We start from the raw sequence: 25,750 nt of genomic DNA on the forward strand, positions 1-25,750 counted from the left end.
CTGGTAAAACCATTCTGGAAATCAGTCTGGAGGTTCCTCAGAAAATTGGACATTGAACTACCTGAGGATCCAGCTATACCTCTCTTGGGCATATACCCAAAAGATTCCTCAACATACAAAAGAGACACGTGCTCCACTATGTTCATCGCAGCCTTATTTATAATAGCCAGAAACTGGAAAGAACCCTGATGCCCTTCAACAGAGGAATGGATACAGAAAATGTAGTACATCTACACAATGGAATATTACTCAGCTATCAAAAACAACGAGTTTATGAAATTCGTAGGCAAATGGTTGGAACTGGAAAATATCATCCTGAGTGAGCTAACCCATTCACAGAAAGACATACATGGTATGCACTCATTGATAAGTGGCTATTAGCCCAAATGCTTGAATTACCCTAGATCCCTAGAACAAACGAAACTCAAGACGGATGATCAAAATGTGAATGCTTCACTCCTTCTTTAAATGAGGAAAAAGAATATCCTTGGCAGGGAAGGGAGAGGCAAAGATTAAAACAGAGACTGAAGGAACACCCATTCAGAGCCTGCCCCACATGTGGCCCATACATATACAGCCACCCAATTAGACAAGATGGATGAAGCAAAGAAGTGCAGACCGACAGGAGCCGGATGTAGATAGCTCCTGAGAGACACAGCCAGAATACAGCAAATACAGAGGCGAATGCCAGCAGCAAACCACCAAACTGAGAATAGGTCCCCCGTTGAAGGAATCAGAGAAAGAACTGGAAGAGCTTGAAGGGGCTCGAGACCCCAAAAGTACAACAATGTCAAGCAACCAGAGCTTCCAGGGACTAAGCCACTACCTAAAGACTATACATGGACTGACCCTGGACTCTGACCCCATAGGTAGCAATGAATATCCTAGTAAGAGCACCAGTGGAAGGGGAAGCCCTGGGTCCTGCTAAGACTGAACCCCCAGTGAACTAGACTATGGGGGGAGGGCGGCAATGGGGGGAGAGTTGGGAGGGGAACACCCATAAGGAAGGGGAGGGGGGAGGGGGATGTTTGCCCGGAAACCGGGAAAGGGAATAACACTTGAAATGTATATAAGAAATACTCAAGTTAATAAAAAAAAAAAAAAAAAAAAAGAAGTGCATGCTGACACAAGCCTGATATTGCTGTCTCCTGAGAGGCTCTACCAGAGCCTGATAAATACAGAGGCAGATGCACACAGCATGAAGACCCCAATGGAGGAGTTAGGGGAAGGATTGAAGGAGCTGAAGGAGTTTGCAATCCCATAGGAAGAACAGCAATATCAACCAACCAGAGGCCCCAAGTTCCCAGAAGCTAAACCATCAACCAAAAAGTACACATGGAAGGACCCATGTCTCCAGCCTCATATGTAGCAGAAGTTGGCCTTATATGGCATCAATGGGAGGGGGAGACCCTTGGTCTGGTGAAGGCTCAATGCCCCAGCTTAGGGGAATCCTGGATGGTGAGTCAGGAGTGGGTGGGTGAGTCGGGGAGAACCCTTATAGAAGCAGAGTGGGTGTGGAATGGAGGTTTGCAGAAGGGAAACTGGGGAGGGGGATAACATTTGAAATATAAATAAGTAAATAACCAATAAAAAAATAATATAACGAAAAAAAAAGATAAGGTTGTCATGATTTTGATCCTGCCTTGATAAACAGTAATTTTATTATTAATTCAAATATTTAAAACAGTAGAAAAGGTTAATGATCACTGACTTAAATATAGGTTTAATTTTGTTTTTGCTACTGCTTTTAAGTAATAATATACTCTCTTTATTTGCTAGTTACATCCAGGAGAAATAATTAAACAAACACAGATTGCATAACTCAAATATGCTTAATACATATGGGTTCTCAATCTTTTCAGAAATCTGCTAAATGTAACATTAAATGTTTAAGTTTTTATGTCAAATGCCCAAAGCCTAACAGTGACAACACATACCCCCAAAGTCTTAGAGAAAATATGGACATAGGAATAAAACTGCCCACATTGTGAGAAACACTGCTCCATTGTCTTGCCTGATTCCAGGGCTTTGCTTAGACTGTGGAAAAACAGACGCTAACCAAGGAGTTAAATGTCTCCTATTGCCTAATACAAGCTCAGTCATTTTTCCCATATTCCAGCTCCACAGGGGCTGACAGCCCGACTGACTCTACCCAAGTTGCAATAGAGACCACAAGAACCTGGAAACTATTTAGAGCAATAGACTACTGTCATGGTTTGTACATGCTTGAGCCAGGGAGTGACACTATTAGGAGGTATGACTTTGTTGGAGTAGGTGTGTCACAGTGAGCCTGGGCTAGAATACACTAGTTCTAGCTGCCTGAAGTCAGTATTCTGTTAGCAGCCTTCAGATGAAGATGTGGAACTGTCAGCTTCTCCTGCACCATCCCTGCCTGGATGCTGCCATGTTCCTGCTTTGATGATAATGGACTGAAACTCTGACCCGTAAGTCATTCCAATTAAATGTTAGTGCTTATAAGACTTGTCTTGGTCATGGTATCTGTTCATAGCAGTGAAACCCTAAGACAACTATAGACTGACTTCTGCCATTTTAATTAATACACGATACCTAGATTAAAATTTATTCTTCCTAGATTTTAACTATATTGACAGCTAAAGTAACTGTAACATGACAGCTAGGAAACAGACCTTCAGTTCCTTACCCCAAGGTAATCCACCACCTTAATAGCTCATTAGTCAATTTGTTAACTAGATAAGACTACCAGGACTTATATCAGAGACAGACAGGTTTGCCTTGCCCACAAGCTTCACAATAAAGGATACATAAGTTCAGGTATAACCTTTAACAAATATAACCTTATGCTACTTCCTTATCTGAACTCAGTTTCCAGTAACTAAATGCTGCATATTTCCTACCCTTGTTATGCCACTGTTATATTGAGACTTCAAGAGTTAAAATCCTATTTTTTATCAATAGAATTGGTTACATCCTAACTATAGACTTAAAATGTTCCCCATGCTATATATATTATCAGCTATTATAGCTACTAATATAGGTTTCCTTTGGTTGTCTTTTAACTATAGACTTAAAGTGTTTCTCATGCCAAATTATATGATCAATTATCACATTCACAAGATCGTCAAGTTTTCATTTCCTTTAATAGTCTTTTAAATACATACTTCAAATGCTTCTGATTGTGCTAAATTTATAAACTTAAAAATATTTAGTCTCCTAGACAAAAGGAAAAAGCCCCCTTTACTCCTCATGTCTTCCCTAAGTTCACCTTAGAAGCTCCAGGAAACACATTCAGATCTACCTCTCATGGACCAAACAGATGCCATCTAAATAAGCACACCTGCCAATCAATAGCCCAAGTTTCTACCTGTTACCTATTCCAGAGTCTGTGATTCCTCCCTTGTTCCCTGGAATTGAGACTCACCTCACCTCAACTACCAAGACTTAAAAGGTTTCCAATGTGAACCAAAGAAAAATGTTTCTCTCAAATGTAACTAACTTCATTCTCTACCTCTCTCTCTCTCTCTCTCTCTCTCTCTCTCTCTCTCTCTCTCTCTGTGTGTGTGTGTGTGTGTGTGTGTGTGTGTGTGTGTGAGTTTCAGCATCTTGCCAAATCCAGGCATTTACTCAAAATCTCCATCCAGCACAGCTCCAAAGAATAAATCCACAGAAGCTCCAATCTACTGTCCCAGACAGACACTTCTATTTGATCTGCTCCTTCCTAGTCACAGATGGTTCCATAGACTCTGGATAGCAAGGGAACAGTGAACTCTCCTAAGACTTGACCAACATCCCCATCCCCATTTTCTTAGGTCTCCCAGAGACATGTTCACCCCAAAGTCAGGAAGAAGTAGCTAAAGATCATGAAGACCCTATTCCTGCTTCACCCTCACCTCTTTCTGGTTTCTCCTTTTTTTAAATAAATCAAACCGAAGGAATTTTGGCATTCATTTAAAGCTCTGTGGAACAGTAACCTGCCTGTCACCTAGTCCTGGTTTGATATAAAGGAGCTGTTTGGCCACTTCTCGGTCTATTATTCTCTCTGCCCTTTAACTTTCTCTGACTCTCTGATCCCTTTCTCCCTCTCTCTCCTTCCCCTTCCCTCCCTTCTCTCTCCCTACATTTCTTGCCACCCTCCCTTCCTCCTTTCTCTCTCTCTCTCTCTCTCTCTCTCTCTCTCTCTCTCTCTCTCTCTCCCTCTCTCTCTCACTCTCTATCTCTACTCCAGTCTCAACTCCCTTTTATGTGCCCTAAATAAACTCTACTCAATATTATGTTAATCTTATGGCTAGTACCTCAGGGAGAAGGAATGCCTCAGTATGTGCCCACCAAGCCATCCCTCCCATATCAATATCCCTGGCTCTATAAAGGTTTCCTGGCTTCTTTTTTATAAAACACAACACTGGTGATGGCTTCAGGTTAATACAATAGCTTCAAAAATGTAAAGAAAAACAAAACTACAAAAATAAATGAGAGTGTGATGAGGAACTCAAAGACATAGGGTTGATGGAGAAAGTAGACTTCAGAGGAAAGGGGAATAAGTGTGACAAGAGTGAATTAAATAAAAATGTGAAATTGTTTTTCATAAAATAAATAATAATTACATTTTTATAAACACACATATTCCAAGCAGGAAAGCTATATAAATTGGAAAGTATAGCATAAAATAATAAGATTCCTCCAAACGAAAAGCTCTTCTATACTCAAAAAATAAAAATGTGAGCTAACTTGGACTGTTGTGATCAAGGGAAGCAGATTCCCTGCCCAGCCAGAGAACTGCATGGCTTCAGAATCCCTCCTATGCCTGGGACTAGAGTCCCAGGGCTGGACCTGATCCAACACATCCCATACCCTAATTGCAACTTGACTCCCCAGTATTCCAACAAACCCATCTGCATAGGTAAAACCCAAAACCTTACCCAAAATCTCAGTGTACACGGACCACTGCAAATCAGGGAAGCAGATCCCCTGACAGTCAGAGACCTGCAAAACTTCTGGTTCCCACCTGAGCCAGGAACCAGAGCCCTGGCAGTGGACCCAATGCCACACAGCCCACACCACAGTTGCAGCTCAACTCCCCAGGTATTCTGAAACATCAGGATCACAGGATCACAGGATTGCAGGATCACATGCTTAAGGATGCTCAAGGAAGGATAAGCTACAGTCAGAGACAGGGAGGCCAAATAAAACCAGAGATAACCAGATTGCAAGAGACAAGTGCAAGAACATAAGCATCAGAAAACAATTTGGTTTGACAACATCAAAACCCAGTTCTTCCATCACAGTAGGTCCTTGCCCCCAGCACACCTATGAAGCAAGATTCAGATCTAAACTCTCATTTCATGAAGATGATTGAAGACTTCAAGTAGAATACAAATAACTTCCTTAAAGAAATACAGGAGAAGGTAAGTAAATGAGAAGAAGCCATTAAAAATGAAACACATAAATCCCTTAAAGAAATATAGGAGAACACAATCAAGCAGAAGAAGAAATTGAAAAAAATCAATTGTCTAGGTCCTAAAAATGAAAATAGAATCATTAAAAAACATTCAAAAGTAAACCACCATGGAGATGGAAAACCTAGGGAAGAGAACAGGAGTCACAGATGCAAGTGTCACCAACGGAATATAAGAGGTAGAAGAGATAATCTCAGTGTCAGAAGATAGAATAGAGGACATTGACAGACCAGTACAAAATTCAAAATCCAAAAAGCTCCTATCTCAAAACACTGAAAAAATCCAGGACACAATGAAAAAACCGAACCTAATAATAGGTATAAAAGAACCACAAAGAGCAAGCAAGTATCTTCAACAAAATGATAGAAGAAAACTTTAAGACAAAACCAAATTTAAACCGTATCTTTCCACAAACCCAGCCCTGCAGACAATAATAGAAGGAAAAGTCCAACACAGAGGTAAACTACACCCTAGAAAAAGCAAGAAAGTAATCTTTTCACAACACATCCAAAAGAAGATAGCCACAAAAACATATTCCACCTCTAACAACAAAAATAACAGGAAGCAACAACCATTGATGCGTAATATTTCTCAACATCAATGGACTAAATTTCCCAAATAAAAAGACATAGAATAGGAGACTGAATACACAAAAGGATCCAGCATACTGCCGCATACAGGAAACACAACTCAGATTCAAACACAGACATTACCTGAAAGTAAAAGAATGAGGAAAAATTTTTCTGAGCAAATGGTACCAAGAACCAAGTTGGGGTAGCAATTCTAGTATCCAACAACATGGACTTTCAACAAAATGTTATCAATAGAGATGAGGAAAGACACTACCTACACTTCAAAGGAAAATATCCACCAAAATCAACTCTCAATTCTAAATATCTCTGACCCAAATGCAAGGGCACCCACATTTGTAAAAGAAAAGTTACTAAAGTTCAGAGCACACATTTCATTTCACACAATAATAGTAGGAGATTTCAACATCCCAGTCTCACCAAAGGACAGACCATGGAAACAGAAATTAAACAAAAACACAGAGAAACTAAAAGAAGTTACTAACCAAGTAGATTTAATTGATATCTATAGAACATTTCACCCTAAAAAAAATGCCACTTTCTCAGCACCTTGTGTTCCCTGATCAAAAATGGAACATATAATCATACACAAAATAAACCTCAACAGATACAGGAGTATTGAATTAGTCTTACCTATTCTATCAGACCACCCCAGATTAAGGGCGGGGTTCAATAGCAACAAATTCGACAGAAAGCCCACATACATATCGAAGTTAAAAAATGCTCTACTCAATGAAAATTTGGTCAGGGAAGAAAAGAATATCAAAAGTAAAGACTTTTTAGAATTTAATGAAAATGAAGGCACAACATACCCAAACTTATGACACACAATGAAAGCAGTGCTAAGAGGAAAACTCATAGCTGTGAATGACTCCAAAAAGAAACAGGAGACAGCATACATTAGCAGACTGACAGCACACCTGAGAGCTTTAGATAAAAAGAAACAAATACAAACCAAGACAAATAGATGTCAGCAAATAATCAAACTAAGAGCTGAAATCAACCAAGTAGAAACACAAAGAACTATACAAAGAATCAACAAGACACGTCTCGGACGCCAGAGGAAAACACCAAACTCCATCTGGAACCCTGGTGCACTGAAGCTCCCGGAAACAGCGGCACAGATCTTCCTGGTTGCTGCCACCACCGCGGACAGCTCTTGGGCAGCACGCCTCGAGCAAACTTGAGCCTAGGGACCACAAGTAAGACCAACTTTTCTGCTGCAAGAGACCTGCCTGGTGATCTCCGGACACAAAGAGGCAGAATTCCTCTAGGACCGGGCACCTCCTGTGTTTACCGGGAGTCCCACACCCTCGGATCCCGGCCCGCAGCAGCTCTCTGCTCCCAGACACCTTGGGAGAGAGACCCCACTGCCTGGTCACGTGGGCACTCCTGAGGCTGCAGAGCAGAAGAGACCACCAACACTGCCCACCCCTGCCCACATCCCTGGCCCAAGAGGAAACTGTATAAGGCCTCTGTGTTCCCGTGGGGGAGGGCCCAGGAGCAGAAGGACCACTGCGTCTGAGACAACGCCGGAACCTAAAGGAAACAGACCAGATAAACAGTTCTCTACACCCAAATCCCGTGGGAGGGAGAGCTAAACCCTCAGAGAGGCAGACACACCTGGGAAACCAGAAGAGACTGCACTCTGCACACACATCTCGGACGCCAGAGGAAAACACCAAACGCCATCTGGAACCCTGGTGCACTGAAGTTCCCGGAAAAAGCAGCGCATATCTTCCTGGTTGCTGCCACCGCGGAGAGCTCGAGGGCAGCACCCCATGAGCGAATTTGAGCCTCGGGACCACAGGTAAGACCAACTTTTCTGCTGCAAGTGACCTGTCTGGTGAACTCAAGACAAAGGCCCACAGGAACAGCTGAAGACCTGTAGAGAGGAAAAACTACACGCCCAAAAGCAGAACACTCTGTCGCCATAACAGGCTGAAAGAAAACAGGAAAACAGGTCTACAGCACTCCTGACACACAGGCTTATAGGGCAGTATAGCCACTGTCAGAAATAGCAGAACAAAGTAACAATAGAGATAATCTGATGGCGAGAGGCATGCACAGGAACCCAAGCAACAGAAACCAAGACTACATGGCACCATCGGGGCCCAATTCTCCCACCAAAAAAAACATGGAATATCCAAACACACCAGAAAAGCAAGATCTAGTTTCAAAATCATATTTGATCATGATGCTGGAGGGCTTCAAGAAAGACCTGAAGAACTCCCTTAGAGAACAAGTAGAAGCCTACAGAGAGAAATCACAAAAATGCCTGAAAGAACTCCAGGAAAACATAATTAAACAAGTAGAAGCCCATAGAGAGGAGTCACAAAAATCCCTGAAAGAATTCCAGGAATCCATAAATAAACAAGTAGAAGCCCATAGAGAGGAGTCACAAAAATCCCTGAAAGAATTCCAGGAAAACACAATCAAACAGTTGAAGGAATTAAAAATGGAAATATAAGCAATCAAGAAAGAACAAATGGAAACAATCCTGGATATAGAAAACCAAATGAAGAGACAAGGAGCTGTAGATACAAGCTTCACCAACAAAATACAGGAGATGGAAGAGAGAATCTCAGGAGCAGAAGATTCCATAGAAATCATTGACTCACCTGACAAAGATAATGTAAAGTGGAAAAAGCTACTGATCCAAAACATACAGGAAATCCAGGACTCAATGAGAAGATCAAACCTAAGGATAATAGGTAGAGAAGAGAGTGAAGACTCCCAGCTCAAAGGACCAGTAAATATCTTCAACAAAATCATAGAAGAAAACTTCCCTAACCTAAAAAAAGAGATACCCATAGGTATACAAGAAGCCTACAGAACTCCAAATAGATTGGACCAGAAAATAAACACCTCCCGTCACATAATAGTCAAAACACCAAAGGCACAAAATAAAGAAAGAATATTAAAAGCAGTAAGGGAAAAAGGTCAAGTAACATATAAAGGCAGACCTATCGGAATCACACCAGACTTTTCGCCAGAAACTATGAAGGCCAGAAGATCCTGGACTGATGTCATACATACCCTAAGAGAACACAAATGCCAGGCCAGGTTACTGTATCCTGCAAAACTCTCAATTAACATAGATGGAGACCAAGATATTCCATGACAAAACCAAATTTACACAATATCTTTCTACAAATCCAGCACAACAAAGGATAATAAATGGTAAAGCCCAACATAAGGAGGCAAGCTATACCCTAGAAGAAGCAAGAAACTAATTGTCTTGGCAACAAAACAAAGAGAAGAAAAGCACACAAACATAACCTCACATCCAAATATGAATATAACGGGAAGTAATAATCACTATTCCTTAATATCTCTCAACATCAATGGCCTCAACTCCCCAATAAAAAGACATAGATTAACAAACTAGATAGGCAACGAGGAACCTGCATTCTGCTGCCTACAGGAAACACACCTCAGAGACAAACACAGACACCACCTCAGAGTGAAAGGCTGGAAAACAACTTTCCAAGCAAAGGGTCGGAAGAAGCAAGCTGGAGTAGCCATTCTAATATCAGATAAAATCAATTTTCAACTAAAAGTCATCAAAAAAGATAAGGAAGGACACTTCATATTCATCAAAGGGAAAATCCACCAAGATGAACTCTCAATCCTAAAAATCTATGCCCCAAATACAAGGGCACCTACATACGTAAAAGAAACCTTACTAAAGCTCAAAACACACATTGCACCTCACACAATAATAGTAGGAGATTTCAACACCCCACTCTCATCAATGGACAGATCATGGAAACAGAAATTAAACAGAGACGTAGACAGACTAAGAGAAGTCATGAGCCAAATGGACTTAACAGATATTTATAGAACATTCTATCCTAAAGCAAAAGGATATACCTTCTTCTCAGCTCCTCATGGTACTTTCTACAAAATTGACCATATAATTGGTCAAAAAACGGGCCACAACAGGTACAGAAAGATAGAAATAATCCCATGCGTGCTATCGGACCACCACGGCCTAAAACTGGTCTTCAATAACAATAAGGGAAGAATGCCCACATATACGAGGAAATTGAACAATGCTCTACTCAATGATACCCTGGTCAAGGAAGAAATAAAGAAAGAAATTAAAGACTTTTTAGAATTTAATGAAACTGAAGTTACAACATACCCAAACTTATGGGACACAATGAAAGCTGTGCTAAGAGGAAAACTCATAGTGCTGAGTGCCTGCAGAAAGAAACAGGAAAGAGCATATGTCAGCAGCTTGACAGCACACCTAAAAGCTCTAGAACAAAAAGAAGCAAATACACCCAGGAGGAGTAGAAGGCAGGAAATAATCAAATTCAGAGCTGAAATTAACCAAGTAGAAACCAAAAAGGACCATAGAAAGAATCAACAGAACCAAAAGTTGGTTCTTTGAGAAAATCAACAAGATAGATAAACCCTTAGCCAGACTAACGAGAGGACACAGAGAGTGTGTCCAAGTTAACAAAATCAGAAATGAAAAGGGAGACATAATACACATTCAGAGGAAATTCAAAAAATCATCAGATCTTACTATAAAAGCCTATATTCAACAAAACTTGAAAATCTGCAGGAAATGGACAATTTCCTAGACAGACACCAGGTACCGAAGTTAAATCAGGAACAGATAAACCAGTTAAACAACCCCATAACTCCTAAGGAAATAGAAGCAGTCATTAAAGGTCTCCCAACCAAGGTCCAGACGGGTTTAGTGCAGAATTCTATCAGACCTTCATAGGAGACCTCATACTAATATTATCCAAACTATTCCACAAAATTGAAACAGATGGAGCACTACCGAATTCCTTCTATGAAGCCACAATTACTCTTACACCTAAACCACACAAAGACCCAACAAAGAAAGAGAACTTCAGACCAATTTCCCTTATGAATATCGACGCAAAAATACTCAATAAAATTCTGGCCAACCGAATCCAAGAGCACATCAAAACAATCATCTACCATGATCAAGTAGGCTTCATCCCAGGCATGCAGGGATGGTTTAATATATGGAAAACCATCAACGTGATCCATTATATAAACAAACTGAAAGAACAAAACCACATGATCATTTCATTAGATGCTGAGAAAGCATTTGACAAAATCCAACACTCATTCATGATAAAAGTCCTGGAAAGAATAGAAATTCAAGGCCCATAACTAAACATATTAAAAGCCATATACAGCAAACCAGTTGCTAACATTAAACTAAATGGAAAGAAACTTGAAGCAATCCTACTAAAACCAGGGACTAGACAAGGCTGCCCACTCTCTCCCTACTTATTCAATATAGTTCTTGAAGTTCTAGCCACAGCAATCAGACAACAAAAGGAGGTCAAGGGGATACAGATCGGAAAAGAAGAAGTCAAAATATCACTGTTTGCAGATGATATGATAGTATATTTAAGTGATCCCAAAAGTTCCACCAGAGAACTACTAAAGCTGATAAACAACTTCAGCAAAGTGGCTGGGTATAAAATTAACTCAAATAAATCAGTAGCCTTCCTCTACACAAAAGAGAAACAAGCTGAGAAAGAAATTAGGGAAACGACACCCTTCATAATAGACCCAAATAATATAAAGTACTTCGGTGTGACTTTAACCAAGCAAGTAAAAGATCTGTACAATAAGAACTTCAAGACACTGAAGAAAGAAATTGAAGAAGACCTCAGAAGATGGAAAGATCTCCCATGCTCATGGATTGGCAGGATTAATATAGTAAAAATGGCCATTTTACCAAAAGCGATCTACAGATTCAATGCAATCCCCATCAATATACGAATCCAATTCTTCAAAGAGTTAGACAGAACAATTTGCAAATTCATCTGGAATAACATAAAACCCAGGATAGCTAAAAGTATCCTCAACAATAAAAGGACTTCAGGGGGAATCACTATCCCTGAACTGAAGCAGTATTACAAAGCAATAGTGCTAAAAACTGCATGGTATTGGTACAGAGACAGACAGATAGACCAATGGAATAGAATTGAAGACCCAGAAATGAACCCACACACCTATGGGCACTTGATTTTTGACAAAGGAGCCAAAACCATCCCATGGAAAAAAGATAGCATTTTCAGCAAATGGTGCTGGTTCAACTGGAGGCAACATGTAGAAGAATGCAGATCGATCCATCCTTATCACCCTGTACAAAGCTTAAGTCCAAGTGGATCAAGGACCTCCACATCAAACCAGACACACTCAAACTAATAGAAGAAAAACTAGGGAAGCATCTGGAACACATGGGCACTGGAAAAAATTTCCTGAACAAAACACCAATGGCTTATACTCTAAGATCAAGAATCAACAAATGGGATCTCATAAAACTGCAAAGCTTCTGTAAGGCAAAGGACACTGTGGTTAGGACAAAACGGCAACCAACAGATTGGGAAACGATCTTTACCAATCCTACAACAGATAGAGGCCTTATATCCAAAATATACAAAGAACTCAAGAAGTTAGACCGCAGGGAGACAAATAACCCTATTAAAAAATGGGGTTCAGAGCTAAACAAACAATTCACAGCTGAGGAATGCCGAATGGCTGAGAAACACCTAAAGAAATGTTCAACATCTTTAGTCATAAGGGAAATGCAAATCAAAACAACCCTGAGATTTCACCTCACACCAGTGAGAATGGCTAAGATCAAAAACTCAGGTGACAGCAGATGCTGGCAAGGATGCAGAGAAAGAGGAACACTCCTCCATTTTTGGTGGGATTGCAGACTGGTACAACCATTCTGGAAATCAGTCTGGAGGTTCCTCAGAAAATTGGACATTGGACTGCCTGAGGATCTAGCTATACCTCTCTTGGGCATATACCCAAAAGATGCCCCAACATATAAAACAGACACGTGCTCCACTATGTTCATCGCAGCCTTATTTATAATAGCCAGAAGCTGGAAAGAACCCAGATGCCCTTCAACAGAGGAATGGATACAGAAAATGTGGTACATCTACACAATGGAATATTACTCAGCTATCAAAAACAACGACTTTATGAAATTGATAGGCAAATAGTTGGAACTGGAAAATATTATCCTGAATGAGCTAACCCAGTCACAGAAAGACATACATGGTATGCACTCATTGATAAGTGGCTATTAGCCCAAATGCTTGAATTACCCTAGATGCCTAGAACAAATGAAACTCAAGACAGATGATCAAAATGTGAAAGCTTCACTCCTTCTTTAAAAGGGGAACAAGAATACCCTTGGCAGGGAAGAGAGAGGCAAAGATTAAAACAGAGACTGAAGGAACACCCATTCAGAGCCTGCCCCACATGTGGCCCATACATATACAGCCACCCAATTAGACAAGATGGATGAAGCAAAGAAGTGCAGACCGACAGGAGCCGGATAGATAGCTCCTGAGAGACACAGCCAGAATACAGCAAATACAGAGGCGAATGCCTGCAGCAAACCACTGAACTGAGAATAGAACCCCCGTTGAAGGAATCAGAGTAAGAACTGGAAGAGCTTGAAGGGGCTCAAGACCCCATATGTACAACAATGCCAAGCAACCAGAGCTTCCAGTCACTAAGCCACTACCTAAAGACTATACATGGACTGACCCTGGACTCTGACCTCATAGGTAGCAATGAATATCCAGTGGAAGGGGAAGCCCTGGGTCCTGCTAAGACTGAACCCCCAGTGAACTAGACTGTTGGGGGGAGGGCGGCAATTGGGGAAGGTTGGGAGGGGAATACCCATAAGGAAGGAGAGGGGGGAGGGGAATGTTTGCCCGGAAATCGGGAAAGGGAATAACACTCGAAATGTATATTAGAAATACTCAAGTTAATAAAAAAAAGTAAAAAAAAAATCAACAAAACCAGAAGCTTGAGAAAATCAACAAGAAAAATAAACACTTAGCCTGACTAACCAGAAGGCACAGAGAGAGATTCTAAATTAACAAAATCTGAAATGAAATGGGAGAGATAACAACAGAATCAGAGGAAATCCAAAAAAATCAACATATCCTACTATGAAAGTCTATATTCAACAAAACTTGAAATCTGGATGAAATGGACAATTTTCTACATGGATGGCGGGTACCAAAGTTAAATCAGGATCAGATAAAACACCTGAACAATCCCAAAACTCCTAAAGAAATAGAAGCAGTTATTAAAAATCTCCCAACGAAAAAAAATCCTTAGACCAGATGGCCTTAGTGTAGAACTCTATCAGACCTTCATAAAAGACCTAAGACCAATACTATCCAAACTTTCCCACATTGTAGAGAGAGATGGAAGATTACACAATCCTATGAAGCCACAATTACACTTATACCTGAACCAGAGACCCAACAAAGAAAGAAAACTTCTGACCAATTTCCCTTATGAATATCAAGGCAAAAATGCTCAATAAAATTTTGGCAAACCAAATACAAGAATACATCATAACAATCATCTGTCGTGATCATGTAGGCTTCATCCAAGGATACAGTGATCGTCCAATACACAGAAATCAGTCAACAAAATCCACAAGATGAACAAACTGAAAGAAAAAAACACATAATCTTCTCATTAGATGCTGAGAAAGCATTTGAAAAAGTTCAACACCCCTTCCTGTTAAGTCTTAGAAATATTAGGAACTCAAAGTCCATATTTAAACATAGTAAAAGTAATATTGAACAAACCTGTAGCCAACATTAAACTAAAGGAGAGAAATGTGAAGCAATCCCACTAAAATCAGGGACTAGACAAGACTACCAACTCTCCCTACTTACTCAGTATAATACTCAAACTCCTAGCCAGAGCAATCAGACAACAAAAGTAGGTCAAAGTGATACAAATTGGAAAGGAAAGAGTCAAAGTATTACTATGTGCAGATAACATGAGAGCATACTTAAGTTACCTCCAAAGTTCCACCAGAGAACTACTAAGCCTGATAAAAAAAAGCTCAGCAAAGTGGCTGGATATAAAATTAAATCAAATAAATCAGTAGCCTTCCTCTACTCAAAGGATAAACAAGCTTAAAAAAATTAGGTAAATGACACTTTTCGCAGTAGTCACAAATAATATAAAATATCTTGGTGTGACTCTAACAAAGGAAGATCTGTCCGACAGGAACTTTAAGTCTCTGAAAAGAAATTGAAGAAGATCTCAGAAGATGGAAAGATCTCCCATGCTTGTGGACTGGCAGATTACTACTGTAAAAATGGACGTCTTGTCCAAAGCAATCTACAGATTCAATATAATCCCCATCAAAATTCCAACTCAATTCTTCATAGAGTTAGAAAGTACAATTCGCAAATTTATTTGGAATAACAAAAAAACCCAGGATAGCTAAAACTATCCTCAACAATAAAACAACTTCTGGGGGAATCACCATCCCTGACCGCAAGCTGTATTACAAAGCAATAGTGATTAAAAACTGTTTGGTATTGATACCGCAACAGGCAGGTAGATCAATGGAATAGAACTGAAGACCCAGAAATGAACCCACACACCTGTGGTCAATTAATCTTTGACAAAGGAGCTAAAACCACTCAGTGGAAAAAAAAAGATAATCATTTTCAGCAAATGGTGCTGGTTCAACTGGATGTCAGCCTGTAGAAGAATGCAAATTGATCCATTCTTATTGCCCTGTACAAAGCTCAAGTGCAACCGGATCAAGGACCTCCCCATAAAACCAGATATACTGAAACTAATAAGAGAGAAAATGTGGAAGAACCTCAAACACATGGGCACTGGGGCAAATTTCTTGAAAAGAACAAAAGTGTCTTATGCTCTGAGATCAAAAGTCAACAAACGGGACTTCATAAAATTTCAAAGCTTCTGTAAGGCAGAGGACAATATCAATAGGACAAAACAGCAATCCACAGATTGGGAAAAGATCCTATAAATGGCTAATATCCAATAAATACAAAGAGCTCAAGAAGTTGGGCTTAAGAGAGCCAAATAACCCTATCAAAAAATGGGGTAGAGGGCTAAACAAAGAATTCTCAGCTAAGGAATATTAAATGGCTGAGAAGAACCTAAAGAAGTATTCAACATCATAAGGTAAATGCAAATCAAAACAACCCTGAGATTCACTTCACACCAGTCAGAATGGCTAAGATAATTAACCCAAAAGATGCTCCAATATATAACAAAGACACATGCTCCACTATGTTCATAGCAGCCACATCATTCCAGCCAAAACTGGGAAACTACCCAGATATCTGTCAACAGAAGAATGGATACAGAGAATGTGGTACATCTACACAATGGAGTATAACTCAGCTATTAAAAACAATGATCTTATGAAATTCATAAGCAAATGGATGGAACTACAAAATGTCATCCTGAGTGAAGTAACCCATTCACAAAAGAACACACATGGTATGCACTCACTGATAAGTGGATATTAGCCCTAAATCTTGAATTATCCAATATCCAATCCACAGACTACATGAAGTTCAAGAAGGACAACCAAAGTGTGGATGCTTTAGTCTTTTTGAGAAGGGGAACAAAATTACTCACAGGAGAAATTTGGAAACAAAGTTTGGAGCAGAGGCTGAAGGAACGGCCAGGCAGAGACTGCCATACATGGGGATACAGCCCATATACAGCTACAAAACCAAGATAATATTGCAGATGCCAAGAAGTACATCCTAACAGGAGTCTGATATAGCTGTCTCCTGAGTGGCTCTGCCAGAGCATGACAAATACAGAGGCAGTTGCTCATAGCCAACCATTGAGCTGAGAACAGCATCCCCAATGGAGGGTTTTAGAGAAAGGACTTAAGTAGCTGAAGGGGTTTGCAACCCCATAAAAAGAACAATATGAACTAGAGCCCCCTCCCAAGAGCTCGCAGAGACTAAACCACCATGCCAAGAGTACACATGGAGTAACCCATGGATCCAGCTGGGTACGTAGCAGAGGATGCCCTTGTTGGGCATCAGTGGGAGGAGAAGTCCTTGGTTCTGGCAATGCTTGATGTCCCAATGTAGGAGAACATCAGGCCAGGGAGGTAGGAGGGGTCGGTTGCATGGGGGAGGGACAACCCTCATAGAATCGAGGGGCAAACATCCCCCTTCCCCCTCCCCTTCCTTATGGGTGTTCCCCTCCCCACCTTCCCCCCATTGCCGCCCTCCCCCCAACAGTCTAGTTCACTGGGGGTTCAGTCTTAGCAGGACCCAGGGCTTCCCCTTCCACTGGTGCTCTTACTAGGATATTCATTGCTACCTATGAGGTCAGAGTCCAGGGTCAGTCCATGTATAGTCTTTAGGTAGTGGCTTAGTCCCTGGAAGCTCTGGTTGCTTGGCATTGTTGTACATATGGGGTCTCGAGCCCCTTCAAGCTCTTCCAGTTCTTTCTCTGATTCCTTCAACGGGGGTCCTATTCTCAGTTCAGTGGTTTGCTGCTGGCATTCGCCTCTGTATTTGCTGTTTTCTGGTTGTGTCTCTCAGGAGCTATCTACATCCGGCTCCTGTCGGTCTGCACTTCTTTGCTTCATCCATCTTGTCTAATTGGGTGGCTGTATATGTATGGGCCACATGTGGTGCAGGCTCTGAATGGGTGTTCCTTCAGTCTCTGTTTTAATCTTTGCCTCTCTCTTCCCTGCCAAGGGTATTCTTGTTCCCCTTTTAAAGAAGGAGTGAAGCATTCACATTTTGATCATCTGTCTTGAGTTTCATTTGTTCTAGGCATCTAGGGTAATTCAAGCATTTGGGCTAATAGCCACTTATCAATGAGTGCGTACCATGTATGTCTTTCTGTGATTGGATTAGCTCACTCAGGATGATATTTTCCAAGAACCCCATTTTTAATAGGGTTATTTATCTCCCTGCGGTCTAACTCCTTGAGTTCTTTGTATATTTTGGATATAAGGCCTCTATCTGTTGTAGGATTGGTAAAGATCTTTTCCCAATCTGTTGATTGCTGTTTTGTCCTAAGCACAGTGTCCTTTGCCTTACAGAAGCTTTGCAGTTTTATGAGGTCCCATTTGTTGATTCTTGATCTTAGAGTATAAGTCAATTTTGTTCTATTCAGGAAATTTTTCCCAGTGCCCATGTGATCGAAACTCTTCCCCACTTTTTCTTCTATTAGTTTGAGTGTATCTGGTTTGATGTCGACGTCCTTGATCTACTTGAACTGGGGCAAATTTTGGAGCAGAGATTGAAGGAGCGACCTTTCAGAGCCTGCCCCACATGTGGCCAGCAAAACTAGAATAGAATGATGAAGCTAAGAAGTATATGCTAACAGGAACCAGATATAGATTTCTCTTGAGAGACACAGCCAGAGCATGTCAAATACAGAGATGAATGCTAACAGCAAACCATTGAACTGAGAATGGAATTCCAATTGGGGGAATTAAAGAAAGGATTGGGAGAGCTGACATGACTTGCAATCCCATTAAAAAAAAAAAAAAAAAAAAAACAATGCCGACCAACCAGAGCTCCCAGGGGCTAGACCACTACCCAAAGACTATGCATAGACTGGTCCACAACTTGAGCTGCACGTGTGGCAGAGAATGGCCTTGTTGGGTACCAATGGAAGGAGAAACCCTTGGTCCTGCCAGGGCTGAACACCCCAGTGCGGGGAAATGTTGGGAGTGATGCCCTTAGAACCCTCCATTATTGGTGTTAATAGTATAGTTAGAGTTAAGTATAACTGGGTTCATGGAAAATCCCCAGCCAGCTGCAGAAGACTAATACAAATCAGGTGATGAGTAAGCCCAGTGATATGGCAAACCTGTGACCTTTCTGAGAAATCAACATCCTTCTGACATCAGCTGACAACACTAGTACTGTCTCCTTGCCTTGCCTAGATGCTTCCCACGTCCCCCCCTCCCTCAGTTACCTCTGCTATGACATAAAGTCAGCCTTGGGAAAAAATAAAATTATCACCTTGATGAGACTCTTGTCTTGGCATCCTTCTTCACCTCTCTTGTCCCGCATTCTCTCCTAGGTGGTTCCCAACCTCCACTGACTACCTTGCAGGCCGGGGCAAACTGGAACCCAGATGTGAGGCTTTTGGAGGTCACAGAGGTGAGAATGCTGCTCACCAGGGAAGGAAAGGCCTATCTGTTCATCACCAAAGCACCAGAGAATGACTTTGGTTTGAAGATGCCACGGTGCCCACCGTGAGACAGTCTGGGAGATTGGAGAGCAGGGGCAGATCTTAAGGTAAGTTTAAGTGATGGGACAAGCATTTTAAAGTCACCTTTTGTGACAGGACTCGAGAAGTCATTCAAGATGTGAGGAATGGGGTTTAGAAAAAAGAAATTTAAAGATTTTTCTTAGACTTTGTAGGAAATATTTTTCCATGATTCCCCCAGGAGGGAACAATTGATGCAAAATATAGTGCAGAGTTAGTGATTGTTTTAAAGACTATTATGAGACTTTTGACCCTGAAAAAAATTCCAATCACTGCCTTCAGTGGCCAGACCTTCAACACTTGCTCAAACAAGGAGAACATTCATTAAGAGATCTTTCTTTTCGGGATCCTTCCTCCCTCCCCTTATCCGCTGGCCCTATTAAAGAGAGGAGTCACTCTCTAGCATTAAGTCACCTTCCCTGTCAGTCATCATTGACATGGAAAGTGCCTCTGATCTTATTCCCACAGCAGCCAGTTCCTGCCCCTGTGGTCAAAATGCTCCTGGTTAGGGTGCAGGGGAGCCCCTGAAGTAGTTCCAGAGAGAGTCTGCAGCAGACCGAGAAAAACTTTGTTTTGCCACACAGAATTCACAACAGGCTTTGTCTGTGTTTACCCTAGGATGATATCAGGAGAAAGGCTTGGCATGGGCTCTTCAGCCTACTCCAACTGAAGGCTGTGACTAAGGTCAAGATCAATGTTTTCTTTTCCATGGGCCTTTAAACCAGTGAGACAGCTTGGTGAAGGACTGCTACTGACGTCCTGGAATTCAGAGGCACAGGGAGGGCTATAGTTCTATGAAAGGTCAATGTTCCAGTGTTAGCAATCTCTTTATTGGATGTAAAAGGCAGGAAGCCCAGCTCAACTATGACCCCTGCCTAAGGAATGGCAGCAGAAAGAGTCCTTATACCAGGTTAGCCAGTTATCTCTAACTATAGCTTGCTCTCTGATATCTGAGGCTCCAATCTGATCACACCTGGGTGAGCCTCCTTTCAACACTCTAGGAGCCCAGAGGGCTTTTCTTCCATGGTCTCCTGGCTCAAGGTCACCAGGTGTGTCCGAAAGCCTGGAAAAAACTTCCCCCTAAATCTGGCTTTTCTTCCGTGCTCACCAAGGTGCTCCAGGGAGCTGACAAAACATACAATTCTTTTGTCAGCCACTTGGCATCTAGCACCCAGGTCCTAACCATCTTTCCATCCTTTTGTTATTAATTCTTACAGGAAGGCTAGCATCATTTAGAGGCTGGGTCTCTTGAGAAGTAGAGCCACTGAGCTGACACTGAAGGGAGGTACTCCTTAAGGGAGAATCTAAGTCCAGAGAGACAGCTGAAAACAGGTTCCAGCTGCCCCTCTGCTTGCACTTCTGTTTCACAGGCACAAAGCCTGTGCTCATTTTTGCACTGGCCTTTTCATCCCAAGAAAGCTTCCTCATTTAGCTGTGTGACTGAATGCTATTTGTCACCTGATCTGATTTTTCCACCAGCTCTCAACGGGCCAACCCCTAGCTTTCTTGCCTGGCCCCTTTCCCCTGTTCTTAACAATTTTTATCACCTAATACACTGCATTGTTTGACCTATAATACCTCCCATCCTACTAATATGCATGTCCCAGATTCCCATTGTGAATGTTCTAATTCTAAAACAAGGAGATGGTGCATACCCCTAAATATTAAATTTACTTCTGAGGGTTTAAACCAGGATTGGACACATGGATATACTTGGGGTCTTAGAATGTTTCATTCAGGTGCCAATGTAGGGATAATATTTACAATAAAATTGTTAAAAAGAGCCTGTGCATTCCTACTCCCTGGATTCTGGGCATTCACCCCAAGAAGGATCCCATGGAAGTGCTGAACATGGTGCAGGGCACATGTGTCTTCATCTACAGCCTGCACTCCACCAAGAGGAGCTGCTTGCTCAAAGAACTGTACCACTTTGAGTCCATTGCCATTGCACAAAAAAATTGGAAGCTCTACCACCCACTCCATGACAGCTGAGATATGAATTCTTCCACAATGTGATATCTTTCGTAGGGTTTGGCTTTTTGGATAACACAATTATGATTGTTGCAGGAACTCAAATTGAATTGTCTATTGGAATTATTTTGAGAATCTCAACAATGGCAGTCAACATGTTTTCTTTTCCTTCAAAGTATCAACATATATAACTTTTAGTCATTGGTACTGTACTGTACTGACTTGGGGTTTGCTTATTTCTTACATAACCTGCGTGGAATACCTATTTATGTCTTTATTTTTTCCTGATGGTTATAATTTAATGCTGAGGTTTCTCCAAATTATTTAAGATGTTTAATATCAGTTAAAATTGTAAATCCCTGCCTGGTGGTATCCTTTCTGTGATATTTCACGGTAAACATTTACAATCATATGAATTCATTAAGTTTTTTAACTTCCACATCTATCCAAAATGGAGCAGTGTTTTAAGTATATATGACTATTTTAATTTCAACCCACACTGTCTTTAAGAGTCATAGGTTAATCAGAAAGAAAAATTGTCTGGCCCCCTTTTACATAAACCATACATGCTAACAAGTGTACTTATTTCTGATTGGCTTTTTATCTTTAATTTCCCAACTATGAGCAATCACAGTGAACTCTAGTTTGTGAGAGAAAGACAGTGCTTGGATGTTTCTTGTGTCTTAGAAGAGGATTAAAGAAAGCATGAAAAAGAGAAAATGAGAAAGAGAAAAAGCTAAGAGCTGGTATCAAAACTGGTTCTCCACCTCCCCTTGGTTGTCCACCCTGCTTCCCTCACTGTTGAGCCCCCTAGTAGGCCTTCTTTTGCTTATATCTTTTGGCCCTTGGGCACTTAATTGTTTAACCAGCTTTGTTAAACAACAGGTAGAAAAATATGGCAGCAAAACTTATTCAGGTATATATCACAGGCTAGATATGGAGGATGCCTTTGGTGAGGGCCAAGCCCACTTACACATCTCTCCCAGCTCAGGCAAAGACCTTTTTGTCCTCGAGTCAAATGAGGCCAACATTCTTTACTGCCTGCTGTCCTGATGCCCTTGCTAAAACATCAACGAATCATCACCCCTACATGCTGAGCTGGACAGTCAATGACAGGTAAGAGAGAGATATATTCATGAATAAAGGGCCTAAGACAGGAGGGCAGCCACTAGCTGCTGCCTTATCCCATGATGGACCGTGGCCATGAGATTCTCTTGGTCATGTGATAAATATCACTCCAACCTAAGACAGACGCAGTTCCTGAGGGGCTCATTCCAGGACAGTACAGCCATTGGTAACCTTTTCATTTGATTATAAGGAAAGGGGAGATGTTGGGAGTGATGCCCTTAAAACCCTCCATTATTGATATCAATAGTATAGTTAGAGTTAAGTATGACTCGGTTCATGGAAAATCCCCAGCCAGCTGCAGAAGACTAATACAAATCTGGTAGTCAGGATACCCAGTGATATGTCAAGCCTCGACCTTTCTGAGAAACCAACATCCTGCTAACTAATGATATGACAAACCTGTAACCTTTCTGAAAAACCAACTCCTGTTGACATCAGCTGACCACAAGAGTACTGTCTCCTTGGCTTGCCTAGATGCTTCCCACATCCCCCCTCCCTCTGTTACCCCTGCTATGGTATAACATCAGCCTTGGGAAAAAATAAAATTATCACCTTGATCAGACTCTTGTTTTGGCATCCTTCTTCACCTCTCTTGTGCCCCATTCTCTCCTAGGTGGTCCCCAACCTCCTTTGTCTGCCTTGTGGGCTGGGGCAGTATGTTGGGGGTGAGGCAGGGTGATGGGGAGGGGAGCACCCTTGTGGAGTATAGGGATGGGAATGGGATGGGGGCTTGTCTCCAGAGGCCAAGAAAGGGAATAACATTTGAAATGTAAATTTTAATAAAATCCAATAAAAGAAAAATGAAGAAGAAAAAGAAAGAAATGAGAACATGAAGTGTCCCCGCCAGCAGGGACCCAGTAATTCAGGGTCCCAAAGAGGCTTTCTACCTGTGGGCCAAATGGGGGTTAAGAGAAGGAGGAGACCAAGCAAAAGTTCTGTTGTCAAGGTCTCGTTTATTGGGGTGAACGTTACAGCTTTTAAGGCTTTCAGGTAGGGGGAGTGTCCTTTGTGAAACACGAAGGATGGAGATGCAAAGGTATAGGCAGTGATAGCAGGAGGCAAAGAGGTCAAGCAGTAGACGATGAGGTCAGGCGGTGGAGACACCGGGTGTTGACTCAGGAGATAACTGGTATCTGCTCGAGCTGAGGCATCCCTTGAATGTTATCTTCCTGTGCCATAAATTCATGGCAGAGGCTTTTGTCCAATAATCTTAAGACTCATTAGGGGTGAATATCTATGGCCAAACAGTCCAGAGTCACCTAGCCACTTTGAGCCATGAGGTCAAAAAGCGGCCAGGCCCAAATCCAATACGGTTCCCTACAATGAAGGGAGTCAACACTCCAACTGAGACCTAGAAGAGTTATACCTTCAACAAGCTCTGCAGCTAAACCTGGGCAGATTCTTTTTGCTAACTCTGTATTCAAAGTCTTCCCTAAGGTCTAAAGTATAGATTCCAGGCCATTAATATTTTTTAAGAACCAGCATATCTCATTTGGTGAGTAATAAGCCATCATTGATCTTTTAGTTTCTTGATGATAGTCTGTGGCTGAATCCATTTCATCACATTTTATACATAATAATTCAATATGATGGAGCTCTCTCCTCTACGTCAAAGGTTTTTGTGTTGCCAACCAAATGGTAACAAGTTTTCTGTAGCCTTTTACATTGTTTCTGTGTTCATGCCAGCCTATACATGCATATTGAAGGACTGCCTTTGTGATATTTGAAAACAAATGTAATAATAGATTCATAAGAAAGAATATTATATTAAAAATCTACTTTCAAGTAAAAATATATTCAACATAAAATAAAACAAAACTTCTCTGAGAAGTAAAGTATGTTTTAAATGTTCAGTATATGGAGGACAACAGAAAATACAACTCTGCATACTACTTAACACTATGAACAAGACAATAGTAATTTACAGTATAAGAGAGCATATATATACACCTGCTTGCCTAGGGCCAAAGTTCAAGGCACTGGGCAGAAATGAATTTGAGGAGATACAAAACTCTGTTAGGGTTTGATGTTCTTACAGTTTGTGTTTCTACTGCTGTGATGAAACACCACTACCAAAACAAGAACAAACTTGAGGAGGAAAGGGATCCTTTTTGCTTATAGTTCCACATTGCAGTCTACCACTGAAGGGAGACAGAACAAAAACTAAAGCCTTGCATGAATGTGCAAGTAGGAGCTGATGCAAAGGCTATAGATGGCTGCATCTTTCTGAAAGCTCCAAGTGGCTTGGTGCCTGCTTTCTTACATAATCTAGCATTACCACCCCAGGGGTAGTAACACCCATGATGTAACACGCATCAACAACTAATTTAGAAAATGCCCTGTAGGCTTGTCTACAGCCAAAAGATATGGGGGCATTTTATCAATGGATGTCCTCTATTCTCAGATGACTCCAGCATGTGTTAAGATGACATTGTGACCTTCTTGAGCTCAGTGGCTCTATAAGAGGTATACATATTTGTTAAAACTTGTTTTACTTGTGACTTACAATGAGTATATTTTGTTATATACATACTCCCCCAGCAAGATTTTAATTTTTTAATATCAGAAAAATGTCAAAAGTCAATAACATTTTCAGAACTAAAGAACACCACAGGTGAATGCATGGCATAATCTTAAACATGAGTAAATATTAACATGACATCAGAAAGCTGACAAATATGAATATGGATTATAAATTAGATCATATTATTACAAAAATACCACATTCCTTGAATTTTACTATTCAATATGATGCTATAAAAGAAATTGCTTGCTTTTAGAAAATATTTATGGACAGTTTAATATTATTATATCATCATCATCCTCATAATCAGATTTCATGACACAGAATACCACACTAAGGCCCACAATTGCCACAAACATATTATGTAGACAAGACTGTCTTCAAACTTATGTACCTATAAAATTATAAGTCTGAACCATTGCATTCAGGTGGCCTAAATAAATATTACTGCAAATATGGGGTTTCTGTTTATTACCAAATGCATCAGTTTGATGAGAGAGAGAGAGAGAGAGAGAGAGAGAAAGAGAGAGAGAGAGAGAGAGAGAGAGAGAGAGAGAGAGAGAATGAGAACACATGAACTATGATAGGTTGTATGGGTTCATTGAACTACTCTGGTAACTATTCATCAAGTCTAAAATTATATTTTACAGCAAATAAAAATATTTTCAGGTTAATTCTTCTACCTCCATAAACATAAAAAGTTATCAACCAACAAAGAGTAACTGCATCCTATTTCTTAAGTGTGATGTCAGAGCAACAGGATATTGAAATGGATTATCCTAGTGATGATGAAGAATGTGTGTGATTGTAAGAGTTCTGTATTTGGTTCTGTGCATAATTCGAGAAACAGAGAGTGATACTTCGAATCTTAGAGCAAAGGGTATATATTCTCCAGACACAAGCTTCTCTATTTACCAGAAAGGACGATGGCTTCTGTTATGTTAAGTCAGATACATTTCCTCACTTTCCCCTTCATCACTCTGCAGATCAAGCTGCTTTCTGTGAATAAATGAGTC

The 25,750-nt window shown here is 40.9% G+C and overlaps 1 protein-coding gene across 5 annotated transcripts in view; it reads right to left on the reverse strand.

The window, feature by feature from the left end:
• Positions 1–25,750, reverse strand: part of Klra2 (killer cell lectin-like receptor, subfamily A, member 2) — a 75,752-nt gene that overhangs the window by 16,199 nt on the left and 33,803 nt on the right. For 2 of the 5 annotated variants that reach the window (XM_087658483.1, XM_087658480.1), the window contains one exon: positions 25,650–25,733. In XM_087658483.1, the coding sequence (XP_087514609.1) occupies positions 25,676–25,733 (58 nt within the window). In that variant the 3' untranslated portion in view covers positions 25,650–25,675. Of the gene's footprint in view, positions 1–23,143; positions 25,734–25,750 lie in introns of those variants that run through there. The other 3 variants (XM_087658481.1, XM_087658482.1, NM_001009486.2) reach the window with 3 other exon arrangements.

The sequence above is a fragment of the Rattus norvegicus genome, chromosome 4, assembly GCF_021556685.1.
Source record: "Rattus norvegicus strain SHRSP/BbbUtx chromosome 4, alternate assembly SHRSP_T2T, whole genome shotgun sequence".
Lineage (NCBI taxonomy): Eukaryota > Metazoa > Chordata > Mammalia > Rodentia > Muridae > Rattus > Rattus norvegicus.